The sequence below is a fragment of the Nelusetta ayraudi genome, unplaced genomic scaffold (genome assembly GCF_046127955.1).
Source record: "Nelusetta ayraudi isolate G7.1 ecotype Tasmania unplaced genomic scaffold, CSIRO-AGI_Nayr_v1 ptg000060l, whole genome shotgun sequence".
In the NCBI taxonomy this organism is placed as follows: Eukaryota; Metazoa; Chordata; class Actinopteri; order Tetraodontiformes; family Monacanthidae; genus Nelusetta; species Nelusetta ayraudi.
This window is the reverse complement of record NW_027466110.1, coordinates 5,227,501-5,251,709: the sequence shown is the minus strand read 5'-3', so window position 1 is coordinate 5,251,709 and position 24,209 is coordinate 5,227,501. Positions and strand designations below refer to the sequence as shown.

The 24,209-nt window shown below is 45.1% G+C and overlaps 2 protein-coding genes across 3 annotated transcripts in view; both read left to right on the top strand.

Moving 5' to 3' along the window:
* gpc6b (glypican 6b) overlaps positions 1-24,209 on the top strand; it is an 88,233-nt gene that overhangs the window by 34,438 nt on the left and 29,586 nt on the right. For both annotated transcript variants that reach the window (XM_076040139.1, XM_076040138.1), the window contains exons 4-5: positions 54-219; positions 23,824-23,954. In XM_076040139.1, the coding sequence (XP_075896254.1) occupies positions 54-219; positions 23,824-23,954 (297 nt within the window). The remainder of the gene's footprint in view (positions 1-53; positions 220-23,823; positions 23,955-24,209) is intronic.
* The window catches only part of dnajc3a (DnaJ (Hsp40) homolog, subfamily C, member 3a), a 168,732-nt gene continuing 148,448 nt past the window's right edge, over positions 3,926-24,209 (top strand). Inside the window, exon 1 of the mRNA XM_076040142.1 lies at positions 3,926-3,937. The gene's annotated coding sequence lies outside the window, so the exon portion shown is untranslated. The remainder of the gene's footprint in view (positions 3,938-24,209) is intronic.

Sequence of the window (24,209 nt, the reverse complement as noted above, 5' to 3'; positions counted from 1 at the left end):
GAGGAGATTTTCAGCTTCTTTTTTTCACCCTCCTCTCTCCTCGCCTCTTGCAGGTGAGCAACACCGCGGCGTGTATGCGAGCGCTGACCAAGATGCTCTACTGCCCCTTCTGCCAGGGCATGCCCGCCGTCAAGCCCTGCAGGAACTACTGTCTGAACGTCATGAAAGGCTGCCTGGCCAATCAGGCCGACCTGGACCCCGAGTGGAACCAGTACATCGGTAAGGTTTCTCTTTTTTTTTTTTTTTTTTATTCACAGGTAACAGAAATATTTCTGCTACCTGTTCTCTGCCCTCCAGCTGGCTGCCTTTCATTTTAATGTGTGCGGAATAATTTACAAGTGGTTTGATTCTGTATTTTTAATGCTGGCATTGTATGATATCCCTCCCAAAAACACAGCATTCGCCAAATACTGATGACCCTCCCCCTGAAAAACAAAGAAAATTGCCCACTTTCGTTCACTTTCACATCTTTATTTTTCACTCTAATCTCCACTGCAGCCTGTATGCAGTGTATGCAGACTGAGTAGTGATTGTGCTTAATGTGCAAGCTGTCCTGAAGTTTTCCAGGTATTTTTATTTTTATTTATTTGAAGAGGTGATAAATAAAAAAAAAGATGTTTCAGATCAAAATGTTCACCCAGGATTACAGAAATAGGTGTCTTACTTTCTATTTTAAGGGAGGCTGCAGCAGGTGCTCTTGTTGTTATCATGTTTTGACAACACTGCTCCCATTGACGCACACTGGGCGCTCAGATAAGAAGGCGCTTTATTCCTCGTTCTTCTTCACAGCGGTTTCCTGCGTGAAAAAAACAACACGAAACAAAACAAAAAGCAATGTATTCATGGCCCGCGCTCTCCTGCTGGGCTAAATGGGGACTTGTAATGGGGCAGAAGTGCACAGCGGGGAGTGTCAAGTTATGTGAAGAGCGTTTCAATTGGGAATTCAGCCCTGAGACAAAAAGCCAAAGCCTGCTGTCATTTGCATCATAGCTCATTCAGTGCTATGATGCAAATGCTAGCTCAGTGGTAAGAACGGGGGGCGGGGGGAAGGACTGTTTGTCCTTTTACAAAGAGGTTGAGATTCAAAGCAGAACAATCTGTGTGATTAAACACAAAAGTTCTGATCCCGTGTCCATGCTGTTGTAGCCTTGAAAAGGCAGTTTTTCATTTGTGCTTGAACCAAAGAGATGAAATTTTAATCAAAAGCATCCGCGTGGAGCAGGAAGGATGATTTACTCAACAAAACATCTATGAAGCGAAAATTGCAACAGCAACTATAAAAGAAGATCCTGACAGAATGTCAGGCGGGCCATTTCCAGCCAGTGTTTGCTGACGAGACAAAGTCAAAAAGAAAATGAATGAAAAACAAATAACTTGTGTGTTTTTATATTTCCCATAGTTACAATTCCAGTGAGCAGTCTTGTCTTGTCTTGTATTGAAATGTGCCCTCCGGCCCGTCAGTGAGCTCAACCCGACTTCTTCTGTTTGCTTCACTTTTCAGAAAATCTGTGCTAAAAGGCATGCTTGCTAAAAAAAAAAAAACGACTCTTGGTGAGGTCACAAAGGGCTGATTCCTCTCCTCTGACATCTCTTTCTGCCCTATGTATTATGCATGATTTGTCCCCAAACACGTGGAGGGTCCAGCAGAGCGTCAGTTTCAAATTGAAATTAATTTTAGCAGGCAGCTGCAAACAGAAGGCTGAATGTGCAAATCAATAGAGGCTCTGCTGCTTCAATGTAGTCCAGTCGATAAAGATCTAGAAATATGTGACCTTTAAGTTTCAATAATCCTCCTCTGGTGCTTTTCTGGTAAATGCGGCTTTTTAAACAAAGTCCAAACAAATTGATCCTATCAGGTTTGATTTTGAAAGCCCAGATGTCAAGCGAAAGCTCCAGCCGTTCGGATTTTGAAAGAGAAAACTTCATATTTTCCTTTATCTGCGGTTCGACGTGGGATCTTCCGAAAAGTAAATATATTTACTCTCGAGCTCGTCAAATCCTGTGGCGGTGGACCGGCCGCCCGCAGGCTCTGCGACTCTGAAATGCAGGCGGCAAAGTTGCTCAAACTACATTTGACCGCGGAAGATCCCACATTCTGATACGCGGCGGTAAACATTTTCCCCTTTGTGTAAACATTCGGCAGCTCCAGACCAAATGTCAAACGCACCACATGTTTAGATCACTTTCACTGTGAAAACTTTCGTCTTTTTTTTCCCCCTTAGAGTGGAAAGGGGAGGGGAGGGGTGGGTGAGGGTCCTCTCCTCCAGTCCATTATTGTGTTTGGCATTTAGCTGTATCGTGCGAGCGGCTTGTGTAAGCCGTGACCTTGGAGCGGCGGCCCAGTGTTTGGAGCTCTTTGTGAGAGTCGCTGCGATGGGACGGACGGACGGACGGACGGACGGAGAAGTGCACCAAAACAATGAGCAGCTTAAATAAAGGGCTAAAAGCTGCAAAGAGCTTCGGGTGGAGAATTAATTCTCAGCGGGGCGAGCAGCTGTGGAAATATTTCCGAAATGCTTCAATGTTTGTCACATGATTTTATTTATTTTTTTCCCCCTCTTAATGGAAAAGACATTTGCTGTGCGCGTGTCCGCGGATGCATTAGAAGCAGATTTTAGGATATTTAATCTAATTACTGGAGTCTTTAGAACTGCCAGAGAGAGACTGACTGACTTCCACAGCCGGGACCCAGAAAAAGCTTCTGTAAATGACCTTCTGGCAATCGGACTAAATATTTTAACTATGTCACATACTGCTGGTCTGCAAACCAAGAAAGTGTTTGGCAAACTTGGATGCCGATTGGACAAACTTGCCGTTGGTAATGTTCGGTACCAATTGGATTTGTTTAACCAAAACCAGGCTCCCTAAAAGGAGGCGCTAGCTGCTCGCGGCTAGTCAAAAGGCACCGTGGTGTTGAGTGTGAGCGATGAAGAAACAATGTTGTCCGCCGAGAAAAGCCTCCAGTGTCTTTTTTTTGTTCTTTTTTCAGAGTGGAAGCACCAAGCAGCTTTTGGAAAACCCGCTCTGTTGTTGTTTTGCAGCTCCTTCTTCTTCTTCTTCTTCTTCTTCTTCTTCTTCTTCTTCTTCTTCTTCTTCTTCTGTGGTTTATCCAGTACAGCTTGGAGGCGTCACTTTTTGCCCTCTGTCCTGAGTCTTTATTCTTAAAGGAGACTCATTGGTTGTAAAAAACAAACAAACAAACAAGAAAAATGAAATTTAAGAGCAGCTTAAAATGCTGTCTGCGTGAGGTTTCCTAAACGTACAAGCTGGTTCCCGGAGGTGAAATGTGAGCAACCCAGCTGTCGTTACCGGTTAGCGTGAGTGAAGGATAAAATAATAATGTTGTTTCTGACTGAACGAAAGACACTCTACTTTGGAGCACTAATCAAGCAGATGATTCAGCTTTAATCTTTTAATGTTTGTCAGTTTTTTTCTTCTTCTTTTTTTTTTATCCCTACGTGCATTAAAAGACAAACGGATTTGACGGATTATGTCCAGTGTGAGTCTGTTTTTTGCGCGAGGGAGGCTGGACTGGAAGCCAAATTCTGTGGAGTGTTTGCTGTTGACGAAGGTTGGCATGGAGGCAGATCCGTTTCACTAGTGATTTACGGCGGCCTGGCCGCCGCTGCAGTCGCAGAGCAATCTGTTGTCAGATGATACTGAGGAATCTGTCTGATACTCACGGCTGCTAATGGTATTAAAAGGCATCTCATCAAAGTTCTAATATAGCTCTATCAGCCGGCGGGGGCCCCTGAAGAGACACGTGGACTGACGCGTTTGATTTTTTATTTCTTTTTTTCTGACACAGAGTTGGATGTTTGGAATGAAAGTTTTGTCCACCCTTGTTTTTCTATGGAGCCGGTCGGAGGACTTTACTGCGTGTCACTGAGAAGGTTTGGCATTGGAAAAGGGAACATTGGCAGTGGAGCAGCAGGCTCTCGAATTAGATTAGTTCATTTTTTCAGCATCCTGATGTGCTTTTCAATGAGTCTTTTCATATTGTCTTCAACGCCACTCTTTATTTATTTTATTTTTTTTTGTGACATACATTTTTTTTTCGATATGGTAGTGCTTTTCATTTTCTGTTTTTTTTCCATGGAGGGAGGGGGATGCTGGGTATTCACCTGCATCTCAATTGAACCGATTAAAAAGCTGAATTAGCTCGACAGTGGCTCATAGGCTGGTTAATATTAATTCAAGGTGCAAATGCAAGTTTAAGCTCGGGGCGGTGCTTGTCGAGCTGATAAGTTACTACCCACAGCTGTCGGCGGAGCAAAGTCTGTGAGGTGGCGGCGTCAAGTGTTGAGGCTTGTTGATTCTGTGGCAGGTCACCCTGTTTGTTTGTCTCTACAGAAACATCTACTGGATTCTTCGGATAAAACCAGCAGGATGTTTTAGGAATTATTGTCCAGAATTGGTTGTAAGATTGATTTTTTTTTTTCCTGTAGGTCAGCACGATGAGCTCGGCCCCTCTACAGTCTAAAGGAGTCAAAAAGTCAAAGCCAAAACCAGCTGGAATTTATTGTTCAAAAAATGAAATCATCATAAAAAAAAATTGTGTTCAAAAGGTGACGGAGAAATGAGGAGATTTTAACAGAAAACCACAAATTAGAATTTCAAAAACTTATGAAATAGTTTAACGTGTATTTCAATTCCTGATTTGTATCGCAGTTCCAAACTTCATTTGCGGTTTAAAATGTAATTATAGATAAAAAAAAAAAAAAAAAAATTGGTCCTGGCTCCATTATTACCTTGCTGTCCAGTTTCTGGCCGAGTGGAGTAATCGATGGCTGATGTGCGCAGGCTGCACCGAGCAGCGGCGTATACGAAGGCATATACGAAGACATATACCATTCAGCGTTTGACCTTTTAGAGGCACGGCGTTGATGCTGGGAGGTTGCTGCAAGTTCATGCATCTACTTAAAAGTCCTGGAAGAGGCGGCGGTCGGCAATCAGCGCACCGCAAACCGCCATAGATTCCCTCCCCACACCACTCACTGGATTAAGTGCGTTTCCTCCGCCTACACACACACGCGCAATCACACACCGTCCCTGCAGTCAGTAAGTTGAACAAAAGCTATAAAGTTTTGCAAGTAAAGCATAGACTTACCCGGCAGTTTTCAGTTCGTAGCGGCCAGGCCAGTCGTCCGCTACGCTAGTTAGCATGCTAACGGGGCGTCGGTGTAAAACGCCTCGCAGGGCTCCACGCGCTTGCCTTCCGCTCTTTGTCTCCGCTTGCATCGTGCTCGCCCTCTAATCTCCGGCCATTTACATGCGCACAAAAACACTTATCTCGCCCGGGGTTGTGTGGGTTGATGGATGGACGGCGCGACTTCAGCAGCCCGATAGCTCGCATAGCCGCATAAACAAACACCTACAGACACGGAAGGCTGACTGCTTCACCTTGGCTGCATTACTCTGAACCCACACACGCATGCAAAATAAGTCCCTTGCTGAGCCGGCTAAGGTAAAAAAAAAAATATATATATATATATATATATTAGTCTTTTCCAGTAAGATTTCAAGGCAGAGCTGTATTTACATTCAGTTAATATCACATTTCAAAAGCATCAAACTCCTCGACTGGAAATTTCTGCCTCAGGTCGCCCTCAGCGACTCTCCTTCCATCAGCATTCCTCACCGTGAACTGTTGTTCCCCTGAGCAGATTAAATGCCACTTCTATATCATTTTGGCGCTGACATTTCACGCTCATTATGGGATGAAAGATTTTCAATTAGCTCAAGGTCCGACCACAAGAAGGTAACGATTTAGCTCTGGGATGTTAAATGATCAGGAAGGGCCCACTGTCGCAGCGGCGTGATGCGTATTAACGAGTGATATGAATCACGTCGTTCTCACTCTGCTGCTCCGCCACAACAGCTCGAAGTGGGTCGTATCAGGTGCCAGTGAGAAGGGAGTGGTGGGAGGGGAGGGGAGGAATCATGGGAAATCCTCAGAGTCTGGAGACGGGAACCGTTACAGATTACCAAGTCGTGATTTTCATCTTGATTCCTGGCGTGTGGCTTCAGAACAACATCTGCTCCTCCGCTCCACCGAGCGGAGGAGACCAGATACGGACGAGGCCAAAACTAATCCAACCGACGGAGGAGAAATCCCTAAACCCCCCAGAGGGAGTCGGTACGATAGCCATGATTCCCCTCCTCAGCACCTTTTCATCAAATGACTCCACCGGGGCAGTCAAACGGAATCCATCGCCTGAGATTAGCCACCTAACGCTAACACTCCACCTTAGCCGTCTGTTGGTCTGTTGCCGAGGTGAGTGTGTGTGCGAGGAAGATCAAGGCTGCTGCGGTAGCCGCAGAGAAAAGGTCGGCCGGCTGTTCAAAGAGCCGCCCCAGACGTTCTTCAAAGTTTCAAAACCCTCCGTGAATTGCGCTTCTTACATTTTAGCGCACGACCTCGCACGTTTAGCGAGCGACTGCTGCCTTTTTCACCTCACGTTCCCGCTCTTTTGAAACAACACAGCCTTTGTCTCTATTAGAGTGACCGTTGTGACGTCGCAATTGAAGCGATCACTTTCCTCAAGCAGCTGCTCTCAAGTGATGTTCTCGCTAAGTGCAAAATGTGATGTAGTTGTTAGTTAAACATTTTGTAACAATTGCTGGCTGCTAGTTTTAGCGTTGTGTGCAGAAGACTGAAAAAAAAAACATATTCAATCTTCTTCTTGTTTGATTGTCTTTGTCTATTATTTACTTTTTTATTATTTACTTTTGCTTGATTACAAAGATCAAAAATTTCTTCTTCTTCTTCTTCTTCTTCTTCTTCTTCTTCTTCTTCTTCTTCTTCTCCTCCTTCTCCTTCTTCTCCTTCTCCTTCCCCCTGATGTGAATATGCAGTGTTATTTCCTGTGTCTGTGCTCCGCGGCCCGCCTGGATTTCCCTGGGCAGGGCTGACTTTCTGGCTGCGAGATATCTGGCTGGCGCAGGGATGATATAGCATTCTCTCTTTCTGGAACTGAAGCTCTTAATTGGATTCATGTGGATTTGATGCAGGGAATATTATGGGATCTTTTGGTCCTGGCTGTTTTGTCTGTTTTGTCTGTTTGTGTGTGTGTGTGTGTGTGTGTGTGTGTGTGTGTGTGTGTGTGTGTGTGTGTGTGTGTGTGTGTGTGTGTGTGTGTGTGTGTGTGTGTGTGTGTGTGTGTGGGGGGGTTGCTAGGTTCTGACAAAGTCATCTTTTTAGGAGCCAGAGAAGCAGACAGCGAGTTGGATATATCCCCCCCCCCCCCCCCCCTCTGTCTTTCTTTTGGGATCTTTTAGCAAGAAAAGGGAGTTTGCGAGTGCATGTTAGGTTGAGGCTGGGCTGACAGGCCGAGGTCCAGGCGGCAGACAGCGGGGTCAGAGGTCCGGAGAGGGGAGGCTAATGAAGGCTGAGGCCAGAGTAGAGGCCAACGCCGCAGAGATGTGTTGGTGTCCGAGGGCGGAGGCGAAACCAAACAGCCACAACTCAGTAATAACAGCAACAGGACAAGAGCAGAGGACAATGCTAGAAAGTTGGGGGGCGCGAGAGGCTGAGAGTGTCTCATTACCACCGGCTGCAGTGGGGAACAATCAGCTGTGAGTAGTCTGCAAGGGGGCGGAGCCTTAAAGAGAGCTCTGATGGGATGATTAGCAAAGAGGAGGAAATGGGGAATGTGTGCTGCTGATTGCCGTAAATAGCAAATTCACTCTAAGCAACAGCCTCCACAGCCTCAGATGCAAGAGAATACAGAATAAATGCAGCGTCCATTCATTTTTAGTGTCAGATAAAAAAAAAAAAATCCTGTGTGTGTGTGTGTGTGTTTATTTGCCCACAAGCAAGTTTCATTAGACAAGCAAATTGAATTGTTGCAAACATTTAATTTCAGTCTACTGAACTCTCTGTTAAATGTGTTTTTAAAATAGATGGAGTCATTTCAGCAAATGAAACTGTGAGTCAGTGGTTTAGTCAATAACACTGGCTGAACACAGCCGTAGTGTCCGTGACTTCACATGAAAACCTCGATGGCTTCTGTGGCTGGAAACAACTTAAAGTCTCATATTGGGCAAGATTCACCTCATCAGTGGGGTTTCTTCTCACAATAATGTGATTTGAGAAAACCTCATCTTTAATTTCTTTTGCTTAATCCACTTGTCGAGAAGGTGTGTGCTAGAAGTCTACTCCCTGGCCATTGGTACTTAGTGATGTCACAATGGGCACTGATACTTCGTGCGAGTGACTCCACCCCCTGGAGGATGTAGCCGCCCTCTGAGACCGTCGTGTTGTTGTTCCCTTCCAAACGTATAGAAAGTCCAACAAAGCTCCAGTTTTCGCAGAAAGTTACTAAAAAAATTCAAAGGTTTGTCTCCTTGTGATGTCACAAAGGGTCTACCTGCATAATTAACAGCATTCGAAGACAGGTGTTTGCTCCTGGCCTCAAAGACCACTTCCACGCCGTTTTGCAACAAAAGCGTACGTTTCTTTTCCCCTAGGAGGAGGAGGAGGAGGAGGAGGAGGAGGAAGGGTGGGTGTAAACAAAGAGCTAAATCGGAAGAATCCTGGAGGTCTGTAGAGTTCTGGGGACTATTAATTGTGCTCCATTGGAGTCTGAAATGAAAAGTAAAAACACATAAATCAAGAAAGGGGCTAATGTAATGTTTATTAGCTGCTTGTAAATGGCTAAAAAAAAAAAAAAAAGTTGCATAAAATCATAATTTTATTGCGAGAAGCCCGAGTGCAGGACTTCAGGACGCAGCTCCGTGTCCCGGTGATTCCGAGACGCCTGGCGATAAACTGACTGACTCGATCATATTTTCCCTTGAAGACCGCATGAACACATGTTTAAATAAAAGCTGCCAGCGCGGTGGATTCCAGCTGTGATTAAAGCCTGGATTAGGGTCTAATTATGTGAATGGATTGGGTGGGGGTGGAGGGGCTGCTGCTGCTGCTGCTGCTGCTGCTGCTGCTGCTGGTGGTGCTGGTGGTGGTGAACAGCTGTCAGTCTGTCTCCTGCACCTGACAGCTCCTCCCTGAGCGGCGGCATCGCTCGCCCGCCGCAGCCTGGTCCTCCAGGGACTCCTCCCACCTCCTCCTCCTCTGCTTGCTGCGCCGGGGTGCCGCTTTGACGGCGTTTACTCCTCTCTCCCCGACTCGTCTTTCAACTCCAACTCTTGGATGTCGTTTTTGTTTAACGGCCGCTCTGAAGCGAGCTGTTTTTAACTCGCCTGCTTACACATTCTCCTGAATATCAGTCGCAGGCCGCGCGCGGCGGTGATGGATGCACTCCGACGCGGCTCGCACCCGACGAGTCATCATCGTTTGTTCCGGCTGGCAGCAGCGATGAAGAGGCTTTTCTTATTGCACCTTTGCAAATCTCGTAGACGGTTGCAGTGGTTCAGCAGCGGCCAGTAGTGAAGTTTCCTTGTTGCTGTGGACTTGTATATCTCCACCTGGGCGGCGGCCAGTATTGATTCCGCTCTCTCATTTCTTTTTAATCAGCTGATTTGTTTCACCTGGAAACGGGAAGCAGCCACGACCTCGGCCAGCAATGTTTCCCCTTTATTTGTTTTTGAGGCTTTGGGGGTGGAAAAAAAAACAATAACAACACAATGAATAAAACATGGAGCGGAGAAGAATCTGCTCCATCTACCCAGGACTGGAAGTCCGGGGCCGATGTGTCAAGGATGCTCGATGGGCTGAAGGGCGGCTGGAAAGTGAAGCTGAGCTCCCCAGACGGCCGCTGTGAGTTTGGGTTCGAGCGCGTATTTTCGCAAATTAGTAAAGTGGCCCCTCGGGAGCAGAGCTGAATGTAATTTATCAAAAGTCATCAGCTTTACCTTCAGGCAGGGTGTGATGTACTCTGCACGTGGAAACATGGGCGTCATGGTGACGGCACTTTGAAGACGTCGAGGCGAGAAAAAGTCGCTTACGTCCGAGTCAGGCAGTCGCAGGAAGGAACAATCGATTCCTGCAAGAATCACGATTCTGAATCGATTCATAAACGTCGAAAATCAATTTTTATTCATATTTCTTTCGTCATGAACTTATTCTTGTCTGATAATTGAGAATTATCTTGAAAAATTACACCGAGCACTAATTTGTGTTATTTGTGTACAATTTCCTTTTTGCAGTCTTCAGGGAGAGAAGGTCAGCGAGACCAAGGACTTATTTTTTCACAGTTTTATTGATGTAACGACATTATTTCATGAATAAATGTTGCCTTTAGTTTTGCAGTTGTAGTTTTGTTCACAGCAGTTTGATGTAGCTTTCAAATTTAAAAATCACACGTTATTCTGTTTCAATGCCGTCATTTGCCTATTTATTAACACACGACTCTCTCTATACATTTTTGAATTGAGAATCATTTGAATGGAAAATCGTTGAATTGTGACCTCAAGACTCGGAAGCAAATGGAATTGTGAGACACCCAAAAGATTGGCATTCCTGATTAAAAAGCCAGCAAATCTCGTTCTGAATAAAGTGGCGGTGGTGGAGCAAGTGTGAAGTGCACCAACCTGTAAAACTTCAAGAACCTCAAAAATCCCCCAAGTCCCTCAGCCGCACGTTTTAAAAGGTGTTACCCAAAGCTGGGGCGGGGGGTTTGGTTGTTTGCTCTTATTTGTTCAGAGCATTTTGCCGTTTTATATCCGTCACAGCTCACTCCGGGACCATCTGTTGACTGAGTTTAGGGAAGTGAAAAAAAAATCCCAAAATGATTTATCCTTTTTCACATTACCAGTTGTTAAAATAATACCAGATGAAAAGCAGAAGAATTTCTAAAGTATCTTAAAATACCAACTGAAACCTTAAAGATCTCTAATCATGACGTGCCACTTCTCTCTCTCTCTCTCTCTCTCTCTCTCTCTCTCTCTCTCTCTCTCTCTCTCTCTCTCTCTCTCTCCCGTCTCTCTGCAGAGATGAAAGAGCCGTTAATGCGGACCAGGGTTTTTTAGATCGGCGGGTTTAATCCACCCGTGCGAATTCTGCATCTGAAGGCAAAGTCCTTCTTTCACCTGATTGCTGCCTTGGTGTGCCATCAAAACGCTTGTTTATGAATGTCAACGGCCGCGGCGAGAGCACAATCACTGATTTTCTGCACACCGTTGCTGATGCCGGCCTATTATTAAACATCCGCGCAATCAGAGCCGGAGTGGATTGGAAGTCAGAGGGCCTGAACTCTCGCAGTGGCGCCGGTGCTCTTTAAATAGATGCTCACTCACGTCACCAAAGTTGCGGCAGCCGCGGCACTTTAATGAGGTTTTCACTTCGCTGAGATCGGGCTGACGCTGTCAGCGCCCAGATGAGGCCTCAGCTCTGTGATAAGCTGATTAAAAAAAAAAAGCCAACAACGATGTCTTGTATTAGATTTGCCTTTTCATCACGTGTCAAAGGTGCAATGGAGAATTATTACACACTCCAGCCAGTAGGTGACGCACTGACTATTTTATTCCACCTGGTTGCCACATAGGCACAGCTGAGCGCATTGCCTGGGTTGGAATCTTGGTCTGATAATAATTATTTGCAATGTGTTTTTGATATGAAATTTCTCGTAGATGACCAAACCGGATATTTCTCTAATTGCAACCATCTGCAGCGCTTGAGGCCAGAAAAGACTTTGGCTGCTGTGTAGTTGTTTGTTTGATCGATTGTTTTATGATGTGCTGACCGAGTCGTATCTTTGATTGCATCATGTTCGATGTTACGCCAGATTAGGTGAAGTCGCAACCTCTGCTCGGCCTCGTCTTTGAGTTTCCGTCGATTCGTCTGAAATTGAATTTTTCATACGAACGTCTGTCTGCAGTGTTTAATTGTTTCAATATAAAACTTTCCTGAGTAGTCTTCCGGAAAGTTTGTGTTATTTTGGATTTTGGGCTGCGACTCCCAGCAGTTTAATGTGGCTCAATATTAGAACTGAAGTCTGCCTGAGAAAATCAGTTTGAATGCCATCAGAAAGCTGAAACTGTAGGCGTTGAGATAATAATTGATCATCGAGATGATTCTTCCTTTACATAGTGGCTGTCGAGTGATTGCCTGATAAAGCTGCAGCACTGTTACAGATGGGGAAACATTTGCAAGCTCCAGCGGTTACCTAGCAACTGATCCCAGCCAAAAAAAATAACTTGACCTCTTTATTAATGCACAGCTTTTGATTTTTTTTTTTTTTGTTTTTAACAAATAAATGAGATGTAAATCTGTGAACGTAAAGACTTGGCTGGGCCTGTTTGTTGCTGTTCCACAGGTCGCTCCTCCACTCTCCTGCCTTTGCTTTCTTGCGCTCAGCCTTCCGGCTGCGCTCCGTAGCCTATATTCCAGCAGAGTTGATCTTCTCTCATCTAATTCCACCGCAGAAATCAAACAAGCATATTTCCCAAAATACCTAATTATCCCTTTAAGATCAGAAGCTAATGTGGGGCTTTAGAGGTCTATGTTAATGAAATCAACTGTGGATTTCCTGGCAGTTTGTTTAATTATCGAGACAACTTCAAAAGCGCAGAGAGGAGCCCGAGCAGACGTGTTCAGCAGGAGAAATTCCCGTCGCTTTTGTTCTGTCTTGGTTTTGATCCCGGTTTCTTGGGCTAAAATGATCCTACGACTGCCGCGGTGTTGAGAAGAAAACCTTAAGAAAAAAAGAAAAACAGCTAATGCTGTTACATAATATCTTAGATGCAAGTTTGGGCGGTCTGTGCCCGTCGCTTTCCTTTGATGTGTCCACACAAGTGGATGGAGTTTCTGCAGAAAGACACCACGCAGGAAACATTTTTCCCCTTGCTTTTTTTTTTTTTTTTAATGTGAAGCAGCATCTGCGACGGTGACATTAAATTTCATTTCATCTTTTGCTTCCTCCCGATCACTCTCGCCGACGACACACACGCAATAACATTACATATTCATTTCCTACCTGCGCAATTACCAATCTGCAGAGCTGAAGAGATTTTATTTGCTGCGGGGTAAATTATTCTCACCGGCATCTTTATGAGCGGCGGCCGCCGTTATTGTCTTTGCCCCCGCAGGGGCCGCGAGCCAGATCACATCTTAGGCGCCGTTTACACAAAGACGGGTTTCACTGTAAACCGTCAAAATGTTCTGTTGTTTTGGCTTCTCGTCTGCATGAAGCCGCACATTTTTTTTTAAAGCGGGTTGCAGAGCGGGAAAGTCTACTCATAACAACAACAATTGCGGGCAACATATTCTTGTCACTGCTACAAAAGGTGATCAGGTACCACTACACCATGCAAACAATAGTGGACGATAACACACGGTGCTCTTGGATCGACCCTGGATCGTGTGTCAAGTGAAAATAAACACGACAAAAATGATTTGCAAACCTCTTGTTTTCCTTTTTTATTTATTTTTTTCTTCTGGCTCGGCTGACTGGGATTATTGAGCCAGAAATCCTAAATGGCCAAAATGTCAGTGAACTTTAACTGTCCCTTTTTAAGTCTTTGTATTCTACAGGCTTCAACTTTGTTGTCTATAGCGCTGCTATGTTGTCTGAGCCACTACTTCCATAAATACATTGTGCGAGATCATTCATGTCTTCTTCTCCATTTCAGGGAGTAAACTCACAGAGCCACTCAAGGCCTGGTGTAAGAACTGCAACGTTTTCAGTCGTTAACTCTAACGTTTTGACAGATGACGTCATCTGTACGTAGTGTTGTAGTAGAGAGACCCTTGAAAAGTGCTCTTGAGACCAAGACCAATCTCAAGTACTACAACACTATCTGTGCGGAGCTTTTGGCAAAAGAAAAATGAAAAAAGTTCAGTAAATGGTCTGTTTCAAGAAATTTGTGTAAACGGGGCCTTAGCTTAGCTTAGCTTCCCCCCAACGTGTTGCGCTCGTAGCGCTTCAAACGCTCCTGTCAAGAGCAAGCAGGCAGAAATTCTATGACAAGTCAAACCCCATTAGTAACACAACCTGTCTCTAAATGCCTTGTTATTGGATTATGTTCCCCCGGTTTCATCGGCGGTGCTCCAACGTATTTGTGTCAACGGCGCCGCAGCCTGCGCTGCGAGCTGTTTCGTGCTCTGCTGAAAGTGGAGAGACGCGCTAATGATGGGATGAGGACGAGCGAACATCTTATTTGAACAAGGCCAAGAGCGTCGGCTGGCGGCTGGTCTTTGGGTAGCGAACAACGAGCGGCGACACAACAGCGTTGGGAGCTTCACACGGTGAGTGCGTCAGGGCGTTTGCTAGCCGCGAGCAAAGCACTCATCTTAAATTGACCTGTTTGCATGTCAGCGTTGCCAACCGTCTGCGAACACGTTCTTCAGCGCTGCAGCCGAGGCGGACGCCAACGTCGGTCTCTGAGGTGGAAAATGAAACAACACAAGTTGAAGTGTTGCTCTGCTGCAGATGAGAATTTGCGACTCCCGGTGCCTTGTTACATTTTCTCCTGATATGTGAAGTGATGAGGCATGAAATCTATTCACCAGCTGTTAAAATGATTTTTCCCCTTCCTATATAAAAGATTATTTTGATCTCATGATACAAGTCAGGAAAGCTAATGTTTGGTCGCCATCATCCTGCAACATAGAACCCGGTGAACCTTTTTTTTTTTTTTTTTTCATTTTACTGAAAAGAAAAAGTTTGACGAGCTCAAGTGCAAGAATGTAGGAAAAATGAATACCTTTCCGTGCCTGAAGTAACCTTGAAATGTTTCAATTGAAAATTTGTGAATAGAGATAGACCAGCTTTTTCTACTATTTCATTAAGTGTATTTGTGCATAATTGATTGTACTGTATTCAACCCTGCAACGGAAGTGCTGCTGATGGGTCGCATGATGTATTGAATCGCGACTCTGGCAGAAGAGGATTTAATAAGATAAAGAGAATCTAAAGAAAATCGCAAGAATATTTTTTTCTTACCAGTGGAGAAAGAAGAAGAAGAAGAAGAAGAGAACGTAATTTCAGAAAATAATTTCATGGATTGATTTTTTTTTTCATAATTCAATAAGTTTTGTGCAGCTCTAACAATAATCCATCCATCCATCCATTTTCAATACCCGCTTCTTCCTGAACTCAGGTTGGCGGGGGTCTGCTGGAGCCTCTCCCAGCTGCCCTGGGGCGAAGGCAGGGTGACACCCTGGACAAGTGGCCATTTCATCGCAGGGCCTCTAACAATAATAATAAAAAATAAATAGTAATTTAAAGACAAGTGCTGAGTTTCTATTAAGCTCTGTAAATTAACGAAGCTATAAAGTGCAGTTGCGCCATTGGACAGCGCGATGAGGCTCCATGGAAACAAACTGACCGGCTGAGCCAGCGTTCCTTCTAAAGTGATTTCACTTAACAACATCAGGGACCAAGTTCCAACTGTTTTTTTTTTACCCTCAAAAGGTGAAACCGCCTTTAAGATTCCAGTCACCTCCCGACATGTGACGTGTTCGCTGTGGAAGACGGACACTTCCAAGCGTTGGAAGTGTCCGTCTTCCACAGCGAAGCAGGTCAAGTGTTTTTACTCACCTTCTATAAGTTCAATATTCATTAGCAACCAATGTAATTGGCGTCCTGTGACATTTGTGCTGTGTCACCGTTGTGTTTTTCACCCCTCCACCGCACCCTCAACCTGGGGGGTTAGAATCAGATTTGCCCTCTGTGAAGAAAGCAGTGTGATTTATTTTTTTTCACCACGGAGCCAGAAAAGTTGGACTGGAAGAGGCGTCTTCTTCCTCGCCAGGAGAGACCCGAGATGCAAATCACGCTGGCAACCTCGCGTCTCCTACGGGACCATCTTCCTCTGTGGCGCTTGCCGTATTTGTGTGGGTATTTCACGCTTTATGGAGAGGTGGCGAGAGGAGAACGCTTTTATTTCACAGTGCATTGACCTTTCCCGCTGCCCCGAACGAGTCGCTGGAGGCAGGCGGCAGACGGAGGAGACAGACAGGTGCTGCTTAGAAACGCTTTTCTGCCAGGAAATTCAGTTTCTTTTCAACGGTTTTTGGGGGATTTTTTTTTTTTTTTTTCTTTAGGAATACATCTTATTCTTTGTGTGCAGGCACAAACAAGTGTGCATACCGTGGTGAGTGCTAAATAGTCCAAATAGAAGTAGTCTGAAGACACATTTCTGTCGGTTCTACCGAGTTTTTACTTCCTACCCCTGTTGAGTGACGCTTATGGCGGCTACATTTTGCTGGTGTTGCAAGAAAAAGAGAGAGAGGGAGAGAGGGGGGAGGGAGGGAGAGGGAGAGAGACTCCCCCCAGAGAGACCAGAATGAAACATTAAGCTGGTGAAATGATTGTTTTAGACAGCTTTAAAGCTGCTCTGTACTTATCAGGGTGGCACCTGCACCTGGAAGGTGTGTGTGTTTGTGTGTTTGTGTGTGTGTGTGTGTGTGTGTTTGTGTGTGTGTGTCTGTGTTTCTGTGCATGTGCGGCTGTAAGGCGTGGAGCTAAGCTGCTCCGAGTTGCACCAGCTGTGCCTTGAATTCGCCCTGGAACTCCTGTCAATGTTTGAATATTTCCATTCAATCCCTCGTAAATGGCACCACAAGAATGTTTTCAGGCAGTTAATGAGAAAACCGACGACTTCTGTGTCGAATACGACAATGGCTTGAAACTTGCTGTGACTGTGAAACTTTCAGACTGTTGCCTTTTATATTTGTAATCATTTAATGTCACAGTCAAAATTCTCCCTGGCTTGATAAAGTGGCAGAGAGACTGATTTGCTCGCTAACGGTAATGATGGATGTTCTCTGAGGGCTCTGACTCGAGGTGAAAAATGGTTTAATCCGCGCCTGCACCTGTTCTTTGTCACCTCAGGATTCTAAAGGCGCCACCATCATCTCTCTAGATCAGAAACAGAATGCAGCAGAAATCCACAACTGTGCGCTTTAAGAGAACGGTAAATTGCCCATCATTATTTTTGGAGTGCTAAAATTGGTAAAATTTTGTGATTTACATTTTCGCCACCCTCCCTCATTTTAACCATTTCACTACAAAGTGTGACTCTCGATATTTTGAGGATCATTTCATCTTCTTTTATCTGCAACCAAAAGGAATGTCATTCACCCAGCGAAATTGGTGAATGACAGAACAGAACTTGATCACATGGTTGCAGAGGCCCACCAAGGTGGTTTAGACCGACAGGGCACATTTCCTGATTGGGGAGGCTGAGAATCGGACCAGTGAGGTGTTAAATGCACCGCAGCAGCTCTAATAAACTTTCCTCCATTAATAGTTTGCTCGCGGCTACTTAGATTATTGGGCCTCACAAGGGAAAACAGTGCAGCCCACCGGCTCTGCAGCGGTTTTGATCCTTTTGCAGCACCTCAGACTGCTGACTTTGCATGTAATCACGTATGCAGTCACACAGGATGAAAATTTATGTTCAAGAAAAAAAAATCATTTTCTAGCTGCGAACTTCAATTCTTCAGTCTGATTGTTTTTATTTGAGGGCTTATGTAAAACTGAAGTGACTGCAACATTCCGCAGACAGACCGTTTTTTATTTCTTTTCATTTTATTTTTTTCACAAATCACCAAGGCGACATAAATGTTATGCATTAGAATGTAAAGTTTTATTAAAACAGAGAAAATTGTGCTCTACTCCGCCACTTGGCTCTTTGATTTAGTGGCTATTGAGCTGCAGTTGAGCGTCGCTGCACCATGTGACCGTGCTGCTGGTGTAAATCGCTACATAAATTATATCAGCATGGATGCAAACTGCACCTTGACTAGAACCCTGCAGGGTGTGTGTGTGTGTGTGTGTGTGTGTGTGTGTGTGTGTGTGTGTGTGTGTGCGTACGTGTATGTTGAAGGACTTTCCTGATGAGGACAAACTACGGCGGAGGGAAGATTTTTTTTTTTTACATCCTTCCATTTTGATACTGTTTTGTACGGCACCATTTGCTGCTTGACTGAGCTCCCGACGAGCTACGCTTTGCGGAATCTAAATTACACGGGGGGCCATTTCTCATTGGGCCGGGGGCCTCTTCACAGGCTGAGAGCCGCGGATGGGCCCCTCCGCGCACTTTGCTTATTTGTCCTTGTCTGCTGGAGGTTGCTGTCGGCTGACGGAGCCCGAGTTTAAGTGGACATCAATCTCGATAAGGAGCCCCGCAGTTGTGTTACCGCCTCGGATTTTTTTCTTCTCCTTTTTAAGGCTGTTTATCACAAGACGGAGCAAGTAAGCATGTTGCGCGCGACAAACTGAGACATTAACCTCCAATATGCAAGAAAATTTACGGTCGGCGATGGAGCCTCACGGCCGCTCGTCTCTGTTCCCCTGCTCTCGTCGACTCGGTGAGAGGATGTAAGTGTCTGTCTGCGCACGAAGGTAACACCCCCACCGCCCCCCCCGCCTTCCCCTACCTCCACCACCACCACCCCCCACAGCCGGCCGCTGGCCTATCACATTGCGGCAAATGGCGATGCAGGAAAACGTAGCTTCAGTGTGGCAGCTGTGTTCATTTCATGTGCTGCTAATAAATGGGAGCCATTAATTCAGGTCGTGTTTTTCGAGGAAATGAAGGAAGGAAGGACAAAAAAAAAAAGCTTCCTCTGGGATGAATCCAGTTAGCGAGTTGTTTCTTCCTCCTATCTCTCCTTCTTTTCTCTTCTCTCCTTCTCGTCTTTCCAGAGCGCTCAGAGAAGATGCGTCTGATTGTCGGGGCTCCTGTGATAAGCTGCCGATGTCATAATTGTTTAAAGAGACCCTCCCCCCCAGCTGGAGGCGCTCTTTCTGTGAAATAAACTTGCACCCTGCTGCTTCCCATGACCTAAATTTTAAGCTTTTTTCTTAAAAATTGCCTAATTTCTTTCTTTTTTTTTAAAAACTCAGTTTCTTCATGTTTGTCATGAAGTAAGTAAACTCACCCGAGGCCGCCGAATGAATTTCCATCATAAACGGATTAAACGGCACACTTTGCGGCGTGCCAAGTGGAAAAAAAAGAAATATTTTCAACCAAGGACGTGAAAACAAAAGTTGTGTTTTCTGCGTTAATTGCACTTGAAACGTGAAAAGGCGCAGCGGAGCGACGCCGACACCGCCTCCTGCGCTTCGATATTTGAGCTGCAGGTGTCGTCCGCACTTGGGCCATATGGCTGCACAGCGGCACGGGTTTAAGCGGCGCTGAAGAAAATCCATTTGGCGCCAGTGTAGCCAGGATATTAGAATCTCAGCGGGCAGCTCAGGCTATTTGCAATCCGCAGTGCGAACAAATAGAGGACCACTTTAAATATTCCCACTCCCACGTAATTGCGAGGGAAATGGAGGCAGACCTAAGCTCATGTTTCTCTGCTATTTTACCCTCCACTGGCCAGCCAGGCTCCCTAAATAATGAGCCGCGGGACAAGCCGCCATCAAAGAGGACAAGTGTTTGTTTTCAGGGTTTTATCGACGTTCAGTGTTTGCTACAATTGTTTCTCCCGCCCTAAAAGTCTGTGTGAAAGTAATACAAGTTACATTTTAATCATAAGTAATTGACAGCACTTGAATGGTGCACTGTGCTGTGTTCAAGTTCAAGGCCAGGTTTGAATTGTTGCAATGGTGAGTTTAGTGAGTCAAGTTTAGCTACGTCATAGCAAGGTGCTACGTGGCTGCAACCCTGTAATAAATATCGAGGAAGTTGTAGCTCTATTTTGCGAGACAGCATTGATTGCATGGCGTCTATATTGAAATTTGAAGCCATTTGCCGGTTGGTGGTTACTCTAACCTGAATAACCAGTCTGGGGTTTCACAGGGCAAAAGTTAACGGAGACAGTTAGCGGAAACTGTAGTCTTGTGCGCCACAGTCAATAAAGCAGCTCGGTGTTTGTGTCTTTCAGGTGTATGCTAAGTCTCTTCACATGCTACTGGAACGTGTTACACTCAAACACTAAGGACCCAGCAGTGGTTCACAACTAGGTGCCATTCAGCATGTAGGGCCTTGTCTGCTAGTCGCTGGCATCGGGACACATCCGCCCATCGCCACATTGAAGACACTTTTTTTTTCTCCTTTACCTTGGACACCACAACAGACTCTCGGGTCATCGGGTAGAATTCCTTCACTCTCGGAGCCTCAGGAAAGGTTATGTGGATTACAAAATAGCACTGATATGAAGACATATAATGTTTTTTTTATTTTTTTTTTCATTGAACTGTCACTTTACCCATTCGTGACAATGATATATTGCCGTTTGTCCTTTCTGGGCTCCGGTAGAAACACCTCAGTCCCCATGAAGGGAGACCCTCTGTCACGTTTGGCATACAGATGGAATATTTTCAGCAAACAAATGCAAGACAAAGGCAGTGTGAAGGTGTTTTCTGCAGTGAGATTTAACCTTGGCTCTGTGTATTATACTCCAGTTCTCCCAGTGTTAAATCTTCAACACACCTTCAAGTTGAGTGTCGCCTGAGAGCGACACCACAACTTTATTTAGCAGGTTGTCATTATGACAGACGGCTTCTGCTGCTGCTGGTCCTGGAGGGTCTGTGGGCCGCAACGCTATCTTCTAGGCAAACCACAGGATTATGACTCAGCACAGTAACGCGCCGTCATGGAGGCAGACTGGGCCTGGGACTGTTTCAGCCCGGCCGTCGGCTGAAGGATTAACTGCTGAGTGAAGGAGCAGTGGAATCTACTAGTCAGTCAGCGAACACGTAGATATCAGACATTCAGAAGGCGCCGTGTTTCATTAATGAAAGGATCAGAAGTGTTAGTTGAGAGTGATGAAAGCAAAGGAGTGTTAACGACCGGGGTCTCGCATTTCGAACAGAGCCACCTGCTTACGTCCACAATGAGGACAGCGGCCTTATTCACTTCCTGCGTGACGTGTGAATAATGCTTTATTTTTCTGATGTTTTATTAAAACCTGAGTCATCAGCGCCTGAATGCAGATAAAAAATGAAATGGGTCTGCATTTAAAAATCATGTACAAATTAAATTCCCAGAAGAGGATTATTATCACTATTATCATTATTATTATTATTTTACTTTTTTTGTTTTTTCGTTCTGCGAGGCCACCACGGCGGTTTGTGTTCACAACAACAGTAGTGATAATAGTAGAGACAGAGAAAATTCCCAGCTGCAGAGGAGCACGGTGATGTGAGCGTCTGTGCAAACACGCAACTCTAAGCCTGCCGCGGCGAACGCAATGGAAATATATTTGGATGGTACATAAGTCCTACAAAGCAATTGCACTTTGCCAAGGAAGGAAACGTTTGCTTTGTCAAACAGAGGCGGATTATTACACGTCTGCTGGAGGAGATAAGTCAAGTCAGATCACAACCTTTTTCGGCGGAGGCGAGATTTAAGCGAAGGAAGGTGTTGTGGAGGCGTCCTTGTCATCATCAAAGATCCCGTCATGCAGAAATGGACCGACATTTTTCTCTTTTTTTTTAAACAAAGATTTACCTGAAAATGAGAAAATCCATCTTTTACTCGTCTCGCTTGCTGCGCTTTCATATGTTTTAGCAAGGAGCTCAAACCTAGCGTCTTGAGGGGAGGCCGTAAACAGTTGCTGTTTTGTGGACATCCACAGTTTTTTAAGAGACTCAATTGGAGTCAATGATGAAAAATATTGAATCAGACAGTGAATATAAATACGGGACCTTGAATTAAAACTGTACTCACTGTAACATTACCTGCCACATTTTTCAGGCTTGCTTTTTACAGGGCCGAGCTCTCATGTTCGGTGGGCGTGTTCAGTCTTCTTGCCGCAAAAAGATGTGTTTTTTGTGCAGTGACGTGTTGTGTGTTAGCTTTAAGAGTCCTCAGATGTGGAGCGCTGACGGTCAAGATTTAACCTCAAGAATGATAAATGCAGATTGAAGCACGTGAAAGAGCCAAGGTGCAAAACACAAACCACCTCCCCTCACCTCGTGTTCAGCTCCAGCAGGTTGCTGTTTGACTCAATATATTTTCTTTATACATATTTTGAAAAAAAAACATTTATATATTTATATATATAGCTCTCCATGATAATAGCCTGTTCCTCTTGACTGAAGCAGCAGTGGTGCAGTTGGTCAAGTGATGCTCTAAATGTGCCGTTTTATGGGAACACACACAGAGAAAACCAGCGCCAGGAGTTATAAAGGGACACTCATTATGTCTGACTGGGGCTTAAGATTTGGTCGAGTCAGCTTCTGCCCTGAGAGTCCAACCATGTCGGACCTGGGTGATTGTTTGGCCCAATACGCATGACTGTTGATCTTATTTCTTTCTTTCTTTTTCTTTTTTTTTTCTTTCTTTAGGAAAATCTTTTTTTCACTTGACTTTTATAGAAAGATTGTGTTAAATCCGTCTGTCTAGCCATCATTAGGGGCTGAGCCCAGAGAAAGACTAGCTTCAATGAGCCAGACTTTCATTGGGTGAAAGAGTTTATTGTTGTTTATTGCTTTTTCTCTGTTAACTAAAGATCCATCCATCCATTTTCAATGCTCAGGGTCACAGGGGTCTGCTGGAGCCTCTCCCAGCTATCAGAGAGCAAAGGCCGAGTGACACCCTGGACAAGTCGCCAGTTCATTGTAGGGCCACATAGAGACAAACCACCGTTCACACTCATATACACACCCGTGGACAATTTAGAGTTTCCAATTCACCTCGGATGCATGTTTTTGGACTGTGGGAGGAAGCCGGAGAACCTGGAGAGAACCCGCACAGACAGAGGGAGAACATGCAAACTCCACACAGAAAGGTCCCAGGCCCGGAATCAAACCCACAACCTTCTTGCTGTGAGGCGGCAGCGCTGCTAACCACTGCATCACCATGTCACCCCTAAAGGAAAAGAAAGAGAAAAGAGAAAAAAGACTTTTTCAAAGAAGAAACTTTTTGTCCATTGCTTTTTTTCTTGGTAGATTTTTTAAAAGACATAAAGTCTAAATAAAAAAGTGCAACAAAAATAAATAAATATAATGAAAAGGTTGATTTGACAGATCCGAGTGTTGCACCAGGTGATGTTGCACCGAAGCAAAGTGCCGTCAAAGTGGAGACTGTGAGACGTGTTGTGATGCCTTCACTGCCCTGGTGATGATACCTTTAAAAAAGTGTCCAGAACAGGCTGTTTTTCTTGGATTGGTGCTTTTATACCTGGATGGATTTTGGAGAGTCTGACACCAGACGGACCACGGACTCTGACCGAGAGAGGAAGGAAGCCGTTGCTCCTCTTCCTTTGAACCCCGGAGAGCTTTGTTTGCCCTGAGAGCTGAGCAACAGACCAGGGGAAGCAGATCAAAAACGACGGACGGCGCGCTGCTTGGCAACAGGTGCTGAAAGATCACGTGTCAGTGCGGACGAGGCGAGGCGACTCGCTGCTGGACTGCCGACGGCGGCCTCTTATTTTTGTTCGTGCACAGTTTTATGTACTCTGCCTTGGGAAATGTCTTCATCAGCCCAAATGTCAACGAGGCCTTTTGGCCTCCTCACAGCGCCGGGTGATACCCAAGATTCAAGATCGTCTTCGCAGTTAAATTCTGCGCGAGTGGCGAAAAGACTCGGCAGAAGTAGATACATCGTAGTAGCACCGAGACCAAGACCATCTGGAGACTGGAGAGTATTGAGACCAGACCAAGACATTTGGGGTTCAACACCAAGACAAGACCAAGACTGTATATATCAAAGAAAAATCAGAACAAATCAGAACAAATGACCACTATCTTTTTTTCAATTGAAGTTTGCTTCTGCATAAATGGAACAGCAACATTTCCTTTAGCTTTCAATAATTTTAAATTAAAATTAAATTAAAATGCCTTAACTTAAAAAGTGGTCTTGAGACACAACAACACTAGAAGTACATTCAGACCTAAATTAGGTGTCAGTTCGTCGTTCAATAAAAAGCTTTTGCACCAATTAAAATTTCTCTATGCACTCCCCCCCCCCCCCCCCACTCTCCCCTCCTGCCCTTTACCCCTCTCGCTGTTGTGACAGACGCCATGCTGCTGGTGGCGCAGAGGCTTGAGGGACCTTTCAACATCGAGTCCGTCATGGAGCCCATTGATGTCAAGATCTCCGAGGCCATCATGAATATGCAAGATAACAGCGCCCAGGTCTCCTACAGGGTACGTCTATTAGGTTGGCGCTCACACGAGCCGCCCACGTTCCCTTTTTAAAAAAAAAAAAGTTTCAGGAGAAAAAGAATCTAAACGCGGATCCACAGCATCCTCTAATTTTCTCCAACTTTAGGTGTGCTTGACTCTCGGCGGGATCGCGACGCTTCCAGCCGAGAGCCGTCGTTTTATTTATTTAACTGCTGTTTGCCTTCACCCGCAAAAAGTTCCGGAAAGGAAGGAAGGAAGGAAGAATGCGAGTGGCGG